General features: G+C 37.1%; 1 protein-coding gene across 1 annotated transcript; it reads left to right on the plus strand.

The window, feature by feature from the left end:
* Positions 1-12,431: 12,431 nt before the first annotated feature.
* LOC116901700 (olfactory receptor 8B8-like) lies at positions 12,432-13,364 on the plus strand. The gene has a single exon (XM_032903828.1). It carries the CDS (start codon positions 12,432-12,434, stop codon positions 13,362-13,364), a length of 933 nt encoding a protein of 310 aa, XP_032759719.1.
* Positions 13,365-13,769: the final 405 nt, after the last annotated feature.

A 13,769-nucleotide genomic window follows, 5' to 3' on the forward strand; every position in this document is an offset into this window, starting at 1 on the left:
GACTGCAAGGTCCTGGAGGGCAGGGATTTGCTCCCTGTTGAGTCCCCAGATGGCACACAGTGAGACCACAATAAATACTCATTGACTGAAACGGCGCAAAAATAGTTTTGAAATCCTAAAGAACATCTGTCTAAAGGTCGTCAGCAGGAAAGGCATTTTCACAATTCTAGGACAAACAAGACAGACACACTGCAAGTGGAGCTGCGGGTCTTTAAGAACATGCAATCCAGAATCCCAGGCATGGGCCTCAAAGTAGAGGAATGTTCTAAAGGTCTCTACTTTCCACACTTGCCGCACCCAAACACTGCATTTTAGAGGATGAGACATTGAAAATCCCCCCTGCCACCCCACAATTTGCTACAAGGCTCTGTTTTTCTGCTTGGTATTAATCAGCAGCTCCACCCTACTAGGAGAACAGTCTCCACAAATTCTACACGTGCCTGGCAGGGGCCCAAGAGCAGGCCGAGGGTGGTAGCTAGTAAGATAAACCCCAGGCATGATAAATGGAACTGGTTCCTTTCCTGCTTTTTCTCTCCACCAATCATGGTCCCGGGGCCCACACTAAACAGGACAGCTTCCCCCTCTTTAATGCCTGCTCTGGATCTCACAGGCCCACATGCTGCCTGCCTTGCCGGAAGCAGGGATATATTTAGAAAGCTACTTCTGGAAAACAAACTCCAGGGGCTCTGCCTTTGTGGAAGGCTGGCAGAGCAGTGGAGAAGCCTTTGCAGCCACTTCCTTCTGAGCTTACATCTCAAATGAGTCTCCACCAATAAAACGAGACTGGCCCTTATCGGCACAGGTTGGGGTCTAAAGAAGAGTTTGGTGACCTCTCTGCTGCAAAAATTCACGTTTCATTCCACCGGCCCACTGCAATCACAGTGAGGCCATAGGTTGAGAAGACAGTGTGGTTTCTGCATTTTGGGCAAGCTGAAGAGACAGGATGCGGTTTCCTCATTGGCTTTTAATCTTCCAAATGGTGAAAACTGAGACCACACAGACAGGGCAGGGAGAGACAGAACTATCCAAGTCTTCAATGTCATTTCTGCTGCAAACATCTCTAGCATGCGGCAGGAGCCTGAGGGGGCAGGCTCCAGCATTTCTGTCCCATAGCCTGCTGTTTATCATGTACAGTGGGGTTTAAGACTGAGTAGGTTAGAATATCCCACTGGCCCATGCTGTTTGGAAAGTATGTGCTGGAATAACAGGTAAGGTTTCAGGTCCCCATCACCAAACCCATCTTCAGTTACATCTCATGAAGGTTCCCTTTAGGTAGGGTTAGTCCTTTCCTTGGTGCAGGACACGTTTCACAGCAGATGGAAGATGCCTACAGGACTGGGATGGAAAGGAGGCAGAAGACAGGGCATCACTCACTGATGGTAGAGTCTGAAAGCCATGGGTACCACTGTTTCCTGCCTCCCTCCTCCATACAGTGTTGCCAGCATCAGCCCATTTGTTCTCACAGTAATCCCATGAGATAGGACCACATGCATGCCCATTTTATACACAAGTACCCTAAAGAACAGACTGGTGAAGCAACTATTGATAATTCACACAGCCAGGTTCCAGAAACTACAGCACAGTCCCTGTGTTGCTTGTGAACTTTGAAGGGACTCTATAAGCCACACTTGCCTGACTAAACTAGTTTTAACTGTTTCAAAAAGTAGTCAGCCTAGGCTACTATTTCCAAACTTTCAATTAACATAGATGGAGAAACCAAGATATTCCATGACAAAACCAAATTTATACAATATCTTTCCACAAATCCAGCCCTACAAAGGATAATAGATGAAAAATTCCAACACAATCATTATTCCTTAATATCTCTTAATATCAATGGACTCAATTCCTCAATAAAAAGACATAGACTAACAGACTGGACACTTAAAGAGGGTCCAGCATTTTGCTGGATACAAGAAACACACCTCAGTAACAAGGACAGAGTAAAAGACTGGATTTTCCAAGCAAATGGTGCCAAGAAACAAGTTGGAGTAGCCATTCTAATATCAAATAAAATTGACTTTCAACCAAAGTTTCAAAAAAGATAAGGAAGGACATTTCATTTTTATCAAAGGAAAAATCCACCAAGATGAACTCTCAATCTTGAATATCTGTGCTCCAAATGCAAGGGCACCTACATTCATGAAAGAAAGCTTACTAAAGCTCAAAGCATACATTGCACCTCACACAATAATAGTGGGAGACTTCAACACCCCACTTTCATCAATGGACAGAATATGGAAAAAGAAACTAAACAGAGACACACTGAAACTAAGAGAAGTTATGAACTAAATGGATTTAACAGATATCTATAGAACATTTCGGTCTAAAACAAAAGGATATACTGTCTTCTCCGTACCTCATGGTATGTTCTCCAAAATTGACTGTATTATCAGTCACAAAACAGGCCTCAACAGATACAAGAAGATTGAAATAATCCCATGCATCCTATCAGATCACCACAGACTAAGGCTTCAATAACAACAAAAACTACAGAAAGCCCACATACACTTGGAAGTTGAACAATGCTCTACTCAATGATAACTTTGTCTAGGAAGAAATGAAGAAATTAAAGACTTTTTAGACTTTAATAAAAATGAAGGCACAACATACCCAAACGTATGGGATACAATGTAAGCAGTTCCAAGAGGAAAACTCATAGCTCTGAGTGCCTCCAAAGAGAAACTGGAGAGAGCATACACTAGCAGCTTGACAGGACACCTAAAAACTCTAGAACAAAAAGAAGCAAATACACCCAAGAGTAGTAGATGGCAGGAAATAAACTCAGGGCTGAAATCAACCAAGTAGAAGCAAAAAGAACTATACAATGAATCAACAAAACCAGAAGCTGGTTCTTTGAGAAAATCAACAAGGTAGATAAACCCTTAGCCAGACTAACCAGAGGACACACAGAGAGTATCCAAATTAACAAAATCAGAAATGAAAAGGGAGACATAACAGAATCTGAGGAAATTAAAAAAATCATCAGATCCTACTACAAAAACCTATACTCAACAAAACTGGAAAATCTGGATGAAATGGACAATTTTCTAGACAGATACCAGATACAAAGTTAAATCAGGAACAGATAAACCATCAATAACTCCTGAAGAAATAGAAGCAGTCATTAAAGGTCTCCCAACCAAAAAGAGCCCAGGTCCAGATAGGTTTAGTGCAGAATTCTATCAGACCTTCATAGAAGATCTAATACCAATACTATCCAAACTATTCCACAAAATAGAAATAGAAGGAACACTACCCAATTTCTTCTATGAAGCCCTAATTACATTTAGGGCTTCACAAGACCCAACAAAGAGAACTTCAGACCAATTTCCCTTATGAATATTGAAGCAAAAATACTCAATAAAATTCTCATAAACCGAATCCAAGAACACATCAAAACTATCATCCATCATGATCAAGTAGGCTTCATCCCAGGGATGCAGGGATGTTCAATATATGGAAATCCATCAACAAAATCCACTACATAAACAAACATCAAACAAAATGAAGGTACTCTGAAGCAATCCCACTCAAAATCAGGGACTAGATCAAAGGCAGCCCACCTTTCCTAGCTATTTAATGTAGTACTTAAAATCCTAGAAATCAGAGCAAGCATACAGAAATGAGATCAAAGGGATACAAATTGAAAGGAAGAAGTCAGAACATCACTATTTCCAGATAGATATGATAGTACAACTAAGTGACCCAATATTTCCTACCAGAGACCTCCTGCCTGATAAACTAACTTCAGCAAAGTGGCTGGGTATAAAATTAACTCAAACAAACTCAGCAGCATTCCTCTACTCAAAGGATAAACAGGCTGAGAAAGAGAGAGTGTGGAAATGACACCTGTCACAATAGTCACATGTAACATAAAATACCTCGTGCGACTCCAACTAAGCAAATGAAAGCTAAGTGTATGACAAGAGCTTCATGTCTGAAGAAAGAAAATTGAAGATCTCAGACGATGGGAAAGATTCTTCCATAAAAGTTCATGGATTGGCAGCATTAATTTAGTAAAAATGGCCATTTTGACTGTCAATCTGCAGATTCAATGCAATTCCATCAAAATCTCCAACTCAGTTCTTCTTGTTTAGAGTTAGAAAGAGCAAAAAGAAAATTCATTTGAACAACACTCAGAGAGAGCAAAACTATCCTCAACAATTAAAGAAATTCTGGTGAATCACCATGCCTTGACCCTCAAGCAGTATTACAGAGCAATAGTCATAAAAACTGTATAGTATTTGTACAAAGACAGATACAGCAGCCAATGGAATAGAATTGAAGATCCAGAAAATGAACCCACACACCTAGTCGGTCACTTGATTTTTGACAAAGGAGCTATAACACCATCCAGTGGAGATAGCACTTTCAACAATTGGTACTGGTTCAACTGGCAGTCAGCAAGTAGAATAATGCAAATTGATCCATTCTTATTACCCTATACAAAGCACAAGTCCAAGTGGATCAATGACCTTCACATAAAATCAGAGAAACTCAAACTAATAGAAGAAAAAGTGGGGAAGATCCTCAAAACACATGGCAATTGGAGAAATTTCCGAACAGAACACCAATGGCCCAGGCTCACAAGATCCAAGAATCAGCATTTGGGAACTAGCCATGATGTGCAAAAGCTTCTGTAATGCCCAGGGATCACAGGAGAGGCCACAACATTCACCCCAATACCCAGAGTAACTGGCACCTCAGGATCCAGGGACACAGGAACCCCTGCTCAGCCTGTAGCTTTGAGTTCTTTTGGTCCACTGAACCTGGACCTGGAGAAGACCTGGGGTGCTTCCTAGCTCTGTGTCCACTCTACGTACCTAGAGGGACATTACTCCCAGGTTCTCTGAAACGCTCCAGTTTCTGCAAGGTCATGTGATCAGAGAGGAAGCTCACTCCAAGGAAATTGATAAGGGAGCCAAGAAGTACTGGAGCTCTGACACCCTCAAGATTACAGTTAAAAGGCCACAGCTTGTCTTTCCCAACACCCAGTATAGCTTCGGACCCAACAGAAGAACCAGAAACATCAAACCCACATTTTCAGCCAGAGGCATGGGTTCCTTCAAGCATGCACTGGTGCCCAGAGCAAACCCAGCACTCTGGCTCCCCACCCACTTTTGCAACACTCTGAGAAAGCTTGACTCCCCAGAAACTAGAAATACCTGAGAATCTCAGGATCCCAGGATCCCAGAATCACTGAGGATCTGAGAAAAAGCTGTACTTTGAGGAATTCTGAAACAATGAGAAAAACAGGAGGGACAGGCTCCAGTCAGGGTAGACAAAGAGCAGGTAGTGCCACTAGAAGCCAACCAGATGGGCGTAGGAGGCGAAGCACAATACACTAAAGTAACAGAGAGCAAGGCCAGTTGGCATCATCCAGAAACCAGCTCTCATTACAATAATCATTACAGCAAATCCTGGATACCCCATCACACCAAAAGCAAAGAAATTAGATTTAAAACCACAACTAACAATAATGGTATAGGACTTAAAAAGGACATAGATAACTCTCTAAGGAATGCAAACACACAATCAAAGATGAAGGAAATTGCAAATACACCCAAGAGCAGTGAACCAGTAGACCATAAGAAATAATCAAACTCAAGACTGAAAACAATCAAATAGAAACAAAGAGATCTACACAAAGAATAAACAAAAGCAGGAGCTGGATTTTGAGAAAATCAACAAAATAGATAACCCCTTAGCCAGACTAACCAGAGGGAATAGAGACAGTATCCAAATTAGCAAAATCAGAAATAAAAAGGAAAATATAACAGCAGAAAGGGAAATTATTATCAGATCCTATTACAAAAGCCTATACTCAACAAAATCAGAAAATCTGGATGAAATGGACATGATTTTCTAGATAAATACCAGATACCAAAGTTAAATCAGGATCAGGTAAACCATTGAGTCACATAACCCATTAAGATATTGCAGCAGTCATTAAAAGTTTCCCAAGGGGAGCTCAGCACTAGATGTGTTTATTATAGAATTCTATCAGACCTTCAAGGAGAACTAATACTCTTCAAATGTTCCACAAAATAAAAACAGAAGCAACATTACCCAATTTTTCTATAAAGCCACAATTACACTTCTACCTGTTTCACACAGACCCAACAAAGAAGAGAACTTCAGACCAATTTCCCTTATGAATATCAAAGAAAAATACTCAATCAAACTCTCATAAACTAAATCCAGGAACACATCAAAACTACCATCCAACATGATCAAGTAGGCTTTCTCTAGTGTATGTTGGCATTCATGCAGCAGTCAAGGATGAAAGAAAACAAACAGAATATAATAGATTATTTGCTCTGATTGCAAGAGCTGATGTGACATGAGAAGGATTGATAAATATTCTGTGTTTACTTGTTGGATTATTGTAAGTGAAAAATTGCGGAGAAATTTGGAGAAACAAATTGCTACAAATAAAATTCCTCTTCAATGGGAACATATTAAGTGACACCAGTCCCAGTAATGACCTTCCTCCCATCCTAGCCTAATCAAAAAATGTGAAAAACGTTGCTTATTTCTGGAAAATATTTCTCAGATATTTGCCATGTATAGCAAGAAAACAAATGCAATATAGGAAATATTTCACATGTTTATATATTATTTTTCTCAGTGTCAAACAGTCAAAGCAACTTTGATTTCGAGAAGGAGCTACAAATGCCATCCTGATTTTCTTCTTCATATTGCTCAGTCTTAAATATATAAACATTCAAGTATGCATATATGCACAACTTCAAATGAGTTTATGATGCTCTGTAGCCTCTATATCAGCAATAATATACTCTTGTAATATGAATGTTTCAATGGTATTCACTCATCACTTAAGTCATTTAGGCATGAAACCTATATTGGACATTTATTGAGTAGTTAGGCTATGTCATTTACTACAATGAATAAGACAAACTTGTTCAATTATCATATGGATATCTCCACTGCTAGCGAAAAAAAAATTTAACCCAAATATAAAGTTCTGATATCTACATTGCTCAAACTGTACCAAATATTGGGAAATATAGAGTTCACTGCCAGTGTCCAGAACTTACAGAAGAGGAAACTACAACAACCTGGGGATCCAGAGTACATGGTAGAGATGTCATCAAGAGAGGACTAATCTTTAGCGTGGTCTTCTATTTCTGTCTTCCTGGTAGCGGGGAACCAGAGAATCCTCTCATCCACTTAAGTACTTAAATACATACTTAAGTACTCGTTACTTTTTCTTCTTATATTATTTGTGTTACATATTTTTGATTCATTATTTTATTTATTTACATCCAAGATGTTACTCCCACCCCTTTCCTGGTCACACATTGCAATCTTCCCATCATCCCCTGTCCTCTTCACCTCTAAAAGGGTACTCTCCAGCCTCACATCCACTTCCACCTGCCACACACTGTGTATTGTGGTTTTTGCCAACTTGACCCAACCTAGAAATGGGGAAAGAGGGAATATTAATTGAGAAAATTTCTCAGTACTGTTTGCTTTAGTCAAGTTTGTTATTGTTTTGAATAATAATCAGTGTTCAAAGGTTCTGCCCACTGTGGGTGATTTCATCCTTACAGTGGTGTTTCTGAGTTGTCACATTATTCCACGGCTATAGTATTCATTTTATTTGCAATAAGTCTGTGAATTCTTTTAATTTAAAAATTTCCCCTTTCCTTTTGAACGTTCATATATATATATATATATAGGCAGCTCATTAATTTTGTTCAGTTACCAGTTATCATATCAAAACAAAATGTGAGTTTGACCTCCCTTGTCCTTACATTTATATTCTAGAATTATATAATACTTCTATACTCTAGCAAGGTTTATGACTCAGCACTTTTTAATTCTTTGCTAGAAAACATGACTTATCATTGTAAATGTATCCTATTATATAATTTTAAATCTTTTGTCACTATGTATTTAAAAGTGAAAGCAAATAATCAATATTTATAGTATTTGATCATATTTTCTTGCTACACATGAAATCTAGAACCTCCTATACTGTGATAGCGATAAATTTTACTTTTGAGCCATACTTCTATCTATTGAGAGATCTTACTTAAAAAAAAACACTAAAATGGAATTATCATTTTAATTGTTTAAATATAACATATAGTAACTGTGAAATGTTTGTAATAATATAAGTTCCCCTGGCTTAATTTCCAATCTTTCCCATTCACTACATTTCAGTCTCCTTTTCTGATTATGACTTAATTTTTCCTTTCAAGCACTTCATATACAGCCTTTCTCTTTCTTATTCATACCCTCCTTGAATTAATTGTTGTTGCATATAAATATGCCTCTATATGTGTATATATGTATATATAAATATATGCATATACACACACATATATATGTAATCTGCTACATATGTATGATTTCACTTTTACGTTATTTTTCAATGTTGAATATTTGGTTCTCCTGCTTTCAGTATTGTTTATTTGACTGCAGTCTTTGTGCTCATTTTGGGCCATTTTTCTTTCTCCTATCTACTTTAGCATGTCTGTTGTGGTAAAGCAAAGGTTATACCTGTTTTACTAATATATAATGCATACAGAATATATGTGAGAAAAGGTAATTTTAATGAGTTGTCACATTCAAAGTAATGAGTTACTTTGGAAACCATGGAATCTACCTTAGCCAGAAATATGTATTTCTACTTTAGTGGAAAACTATTAAATTCTAAGTCTATAACAAAATATGTATCTTTTATAAAAAGCCAACAAAGTTTCCTAGAACTACACTCAATTAAATTAACAAACTGTCGCAGATTGTGTTATGCTAATTATTTTACCCCAAAACGCAGGCTAACAAAGCCTACCCCAGTTGCTCTGATGGGAAATAAAGTTGCCATTGGCCAATGACTGGGCAGGGAGACAGAGTTGGGACTTTAGGATTCCTGGCCAAGAAACATAGAGGACAAAGAGGGGAGTCCAGCATGAGGAGGGTGTAGAACTGACAATATGAGCAACATACTAGAGGCAGAGATGACTGAAATGTAGGTGCAAAGGGAAAAGCAGCCCCAGGAGGATTGCCCAGGAGGGTTTGTGGGTAGCAAAGATAAAATATAGATTTAGTAAAAAAAATAACCCAGAGATAAGCAAGGTGTCAGGGGAAGTTTTAGCTGTGGGGAGGTTTGGAAGCATCAAGACATAGAGGTGTACATACTAAAAGTAAAATAAATAAATTAAGAAAGCCAGTATGTGTGTGTGTGTCTTTCATTAGTAAACCCAGAGCCCTTGGCCAGGTACAGAGGAGGTGCATGCACCTGTCGGGAGCATAGAGCAGTTTTAGTATGATACTGCTACAATCAACCACTTCTTATGCAAGCTGCTGCTGCCTGTCAGAGCTAGTATTCAATGCAAGGCCATGATAAGGTTCCCTCTTTCTGAAAGCTGATGAAGTCAAAATTAGGCATTGTGTGCTCAGTATTATTCTTTCATTCTATCAATTGATGACCTCTTTTATATTTACCTGAATGGCAGTGCTTAATGATTGAAATGTTCTGTTTTTGTTGATTGGTACAAATCATGATTATATGTGCTATGACCCTGCTTCTTAACTGGACAAGCACATTCAAACATAGGAAGACTACAGTTGTGGTCTCTGATGGAGAAACTTATTGATTATGGCATTAGGAAATATATATTAATTTATTCACTTATTTGCATATATAAACTGATTTAAAGTGACTTCTGTATAATACATAGATAAGCACTTAAACTGTTTTAGCATTTTGTAGTACTTCAGTTGCTAACTTCTAATTATATCTCTTTTACCACCAACGTAGACAAGTTAAGACAAAATTATGCACATTAATTTTTATACTATGATATAATTAATAATATAATTTAATTACATTCTACACAAGATAAATTCTTAAAGTATAAAGTAAAGGGGAAAGAAATAAAAAAGATGCTAACCATATAGAAAAGTCCTATGAGCAACTGAAGAATACTGAGACTATACTCAGTTTCCTGGGTATGGATCCTGTTCCCCTAACTGGGCTGCCGTTCTGGCCTCAGTAGGAAAGGAATGCCAAGTCCTGCAGTGACTTGATGTTCCAGAGTGGGTTGGTACCCAGGAAGTCCTCCCTATTCAGAGGAGAATGAAAGAGAGAATGGTGGTAGGGGCTGTATGAGGTGTGACTGGGGGAAAAAGAAAAACTTGGAGCTCCAATCAGGATGTAAAGTGAATAAATAGTTAAAGGAAGCAATCAAACAAACAAAAGACAAAAAGAAATAGTTTCCTCCAAGGAGAACACCCAAATTAGTTACTTATTGCCAAATGATCAGCCCTGAAAACATAATTATCAGTAAAATTATACATGATGTTCAGGTTATATTGAGGAATATATGTGTATATACATATAAATTTATTCTTATAACAACAATCAATGAAAAAGAAGACCATTAATTTGTGAGACAGAGAATATGAATGGACAATATGATGCTCCAATATTGACAGTTCCCTATTAATGCTTTTTATACGGTCCTCTCTGTCAGAATCTTATCACTGAAGAACAATCTGCTGTTTGGGGCCAGTAACGTAGTTGGTTTTAAAGAGAAATAGCAGGACATTTAAAAAGCAATTTGTAGAAATTGCAAAATCTTAGAAATTCCAAAACATATTATACTGATTTTGAGGGCTAACAAAATACATTGTGTAGTAGACTACTTTTTCTGGATATGTATGCAGCACATAGTTTCCACTCCAGAAGACAAAACTTTTATGATTGGAGATATATGTCATGAGAGACAGTACCTGAATTGTGCTACTATATTTACATCAAATAATTAGGGGATTGTATATACCATTATCAATGGAGAATTCTGAACAATAGGGGAAACCATCAAAACAAAAGCTATCCCTGAGGAAAAAAACTGATTGGAAGATGAGAGTTCAGAATTGGCTCAAGCACAGAATATGCACAATCTCCACAGAGAAATCTGTGCACAACTCAAATCCCCAAGATATGAATTACCCATCATGGCAGAGTATGTAAGTGTTATCACCTCATTCTGTTTTTATATTTATGTTCTGTTCTTCGGAATACTGAGTGAGTTTCTACCTTGCAAATAGTCATGTGTATTATATTACTAACCTTATTTGAAATGTCTATTTTCTCCCTCTCTAGTGTGATAATAGACAGGATCCTCATTTTCCAGGGATATTTTACTGGATTAAGATTTACTACTGTAAGATATGAAAAAGTTTGTACAAATAGAGCATTTGTTGTTCTACTTTAAGTTCGTAGAATAAAATGAAACAATACTGCCAAGACAAAAGCTGTTTAACAAGGAAGACAGCATTAAATGACAAAGTAAGTTTAGAAACAGTCACATTAGTTGCCTGGCATTTAAAACAAATTGAGATAACTTAAAAGGTAAATATATGTGTGTGCGTGTGTGTGTATGTATATATGTGTATACATGTATGTATATATGTATATGTATATATACACATATATAAAAATTTCTTGTAATTCATTGTAAAATAACTTTAATGTTATTAACTGATATATGCTCATTTTGTTCACTTTGAAGTAATTTTTCAATGATGCTAATTGTCCTATATTCTGTTCAATGTTAGAAAGCATTTGTGTGCATACATATGTAATGAGAACTTTCTTTTATTATGCATCATGTTAAGAAGTCTGGATGTGAAATGTGGCATATCTAATTTTCAGTATTATATTGAACAGTCTAGAGACTAGTCATATTAGATAATAGAGCTTTATTTAATTTTTATCAGAATTATCTAATTTTTACCTCCTGAGCATCAGCTGATATCACTATACTCTTTTTAGAATGTAACTGTGTCTGCATATGGAGTCCAAGTCATGTAATATGTCTCAAAATGTGCTTTGTTTTAGTGACTTCATACTGATACAGTCCAAGAACAAGAGTTGTGCTATTTTCTTCTCATCTCCTAAGGTCCTAAGGTTCAAAAAATTTCCAGATGGATGGCCAAGACAAGCAAACAAAATGCTTTTCTAAGTCAGTAGATACTTGTATTGTAATGTTTAAATTAGTAAGTTCACTGTACATGCACACTTCTCACATTATGGAGCCTAATGTGACTGTGGCAGAAGGCTCAACATTCCTAGATACTGGTTCTTATGTATTAAATTAGAAACAGTGTTCATGGTTCTAAGTCACCCAGAGCTCAGTCTGGATGGATTGTAAAATCCAGTTGCTTGTTTCTATTTCTGTCAGGGAGACAATAAAACAAAAAGAAATAGTGAGATAAGATAAAGGCGATGCTGCTGTGTGCATCATACTTCTCGCTTTCCCCTGGTTGTCGAGTACAGCCGTTCTAGGATTTGTCAGCCCTGCTCTTAGTTCTGTAACACAATGGTGGTCAGTACTGTATGATCCACTAATCCACCATTCATTTATATTTCCCAAAATATCTTATAAAAGATGGCTTTGGTAAATAGCTCTATGGTTACTGAATTCATTCTCTTGGGATTAACAGACCAGACTGACCTCCAAATACCCCTGTTTGTGGTCTTTCTAGTAATGTACATGATAACTGCATTGGGGAATTTGGCTCTAATTATTCTTATTGTGTTGAATTCTCACTTACATACCCCTATGTATTTTTTCCTTTTTAACTTATCCTTTATAGACTTTTGTTACTCTTCTGTAATTACACCAAAAATGCTGATGAACTTTGTGATAACGAAAAATCTTATCTCTTATGTTGGGTGTATGACACAGTTATATTTATTCTGTTTCTGTGTCATTTCGGAGTGTTACATTCTCACATCAATGGCCTACGATCGTTATGTGGCAATCTGCAATCCACTCTTGTATAACATAGTCATGTCTCCTAAGGTGTGTTCCTATCTTATGCTTGCTTCATATTTAATGGGGTTTTCTGGTGCCCTGATCCATACTGGATGCATCCTGAGACTGACCTTCTGTGATGGAAACACCATCAACCACTACTTCTGTGATCTCCTCCCTTTGCTGCAGCTCTCCTGCACCAGCACCTATGTCAATAAGGTAGCAATTTTCATTGTAACAGGGAAAGACATTATCGTGCCCACAACTGTCATCTTTATCTCTTATGGCTTCATCCTTTCCAGCATATTCCAAATGAAGTCCACTGAGGGCATGTCAAAGGCCTTTAGCACCTGTAGTTCCCACATAATTGCTGTCTCTCTATTCTTTGGATCTGGTGCAATTATTTACCTCAAACCCAACTCAGCTGGAGCAATAAATAATGTAAAGACATCTTCTATTATTTATACCTCTGTAATTCCCATGATGAATCCCTTAATTTATAGCTTGAGGAACAAAGATGTTAAACTTGCCTTGAGAAAAACTCTAAGCAAGAAAATCTTTTAATCAGAAACTGAAATATTATTTTAGTTTGTAGAATTGTTTTTTAGTAAAGTTTTTATGATCTTTCTTATTAGAAAGATTTTATTATCATGGAGAGAGAAATTAAAGGTCATTTATTTGCAGCTTTTTTATTTGTACTGTTTATTGTTTCTTTACCCTAGATAGAATGTTTGCTTTAATTATTTTTCTTCTTTTTAGAAGAGGATAGAGTTGATTTTACTTGTTCACTGTTATTATAGACATGATCCTAGGTAATAGTGAATGACTCTCACTGTTGTTTACAATAATTTGTCTGTCTAGATTCCATTTGGAGACATATATTATTTGCCATTTGAAATCAAATATAAGCATGTGTCATATATGTACTCTGGTCGTCTGTCCTCTACTTGGTGAGGACATGACACCTTC

Source organism: Rattus rattus, chromosome 5, assembly GCF_011064425.1.
Source record: "Rattus rattus isolate New Zealand chromosome 5, Rrattus_CSIRO_v1, whole genome shotgun sequence".
In the NCBI taxonomy this organism is placed as follows: domain Eukaryota; kingdom Metazoa; phylum Chordata; class Mammalia; order Rodentia; family Muridae; genus Rattus; species Rattus rattus.

Bases quoted from the DNA above. Each gene is read 5' to 3' on its own strand.
- LOC116901700 (XM_032903828.1), top strand. From the start codon at position 12,432: ATGGCTTTGGTAAATAGCTCTATGGTTACTGAATTCATTCTCTTGGGA.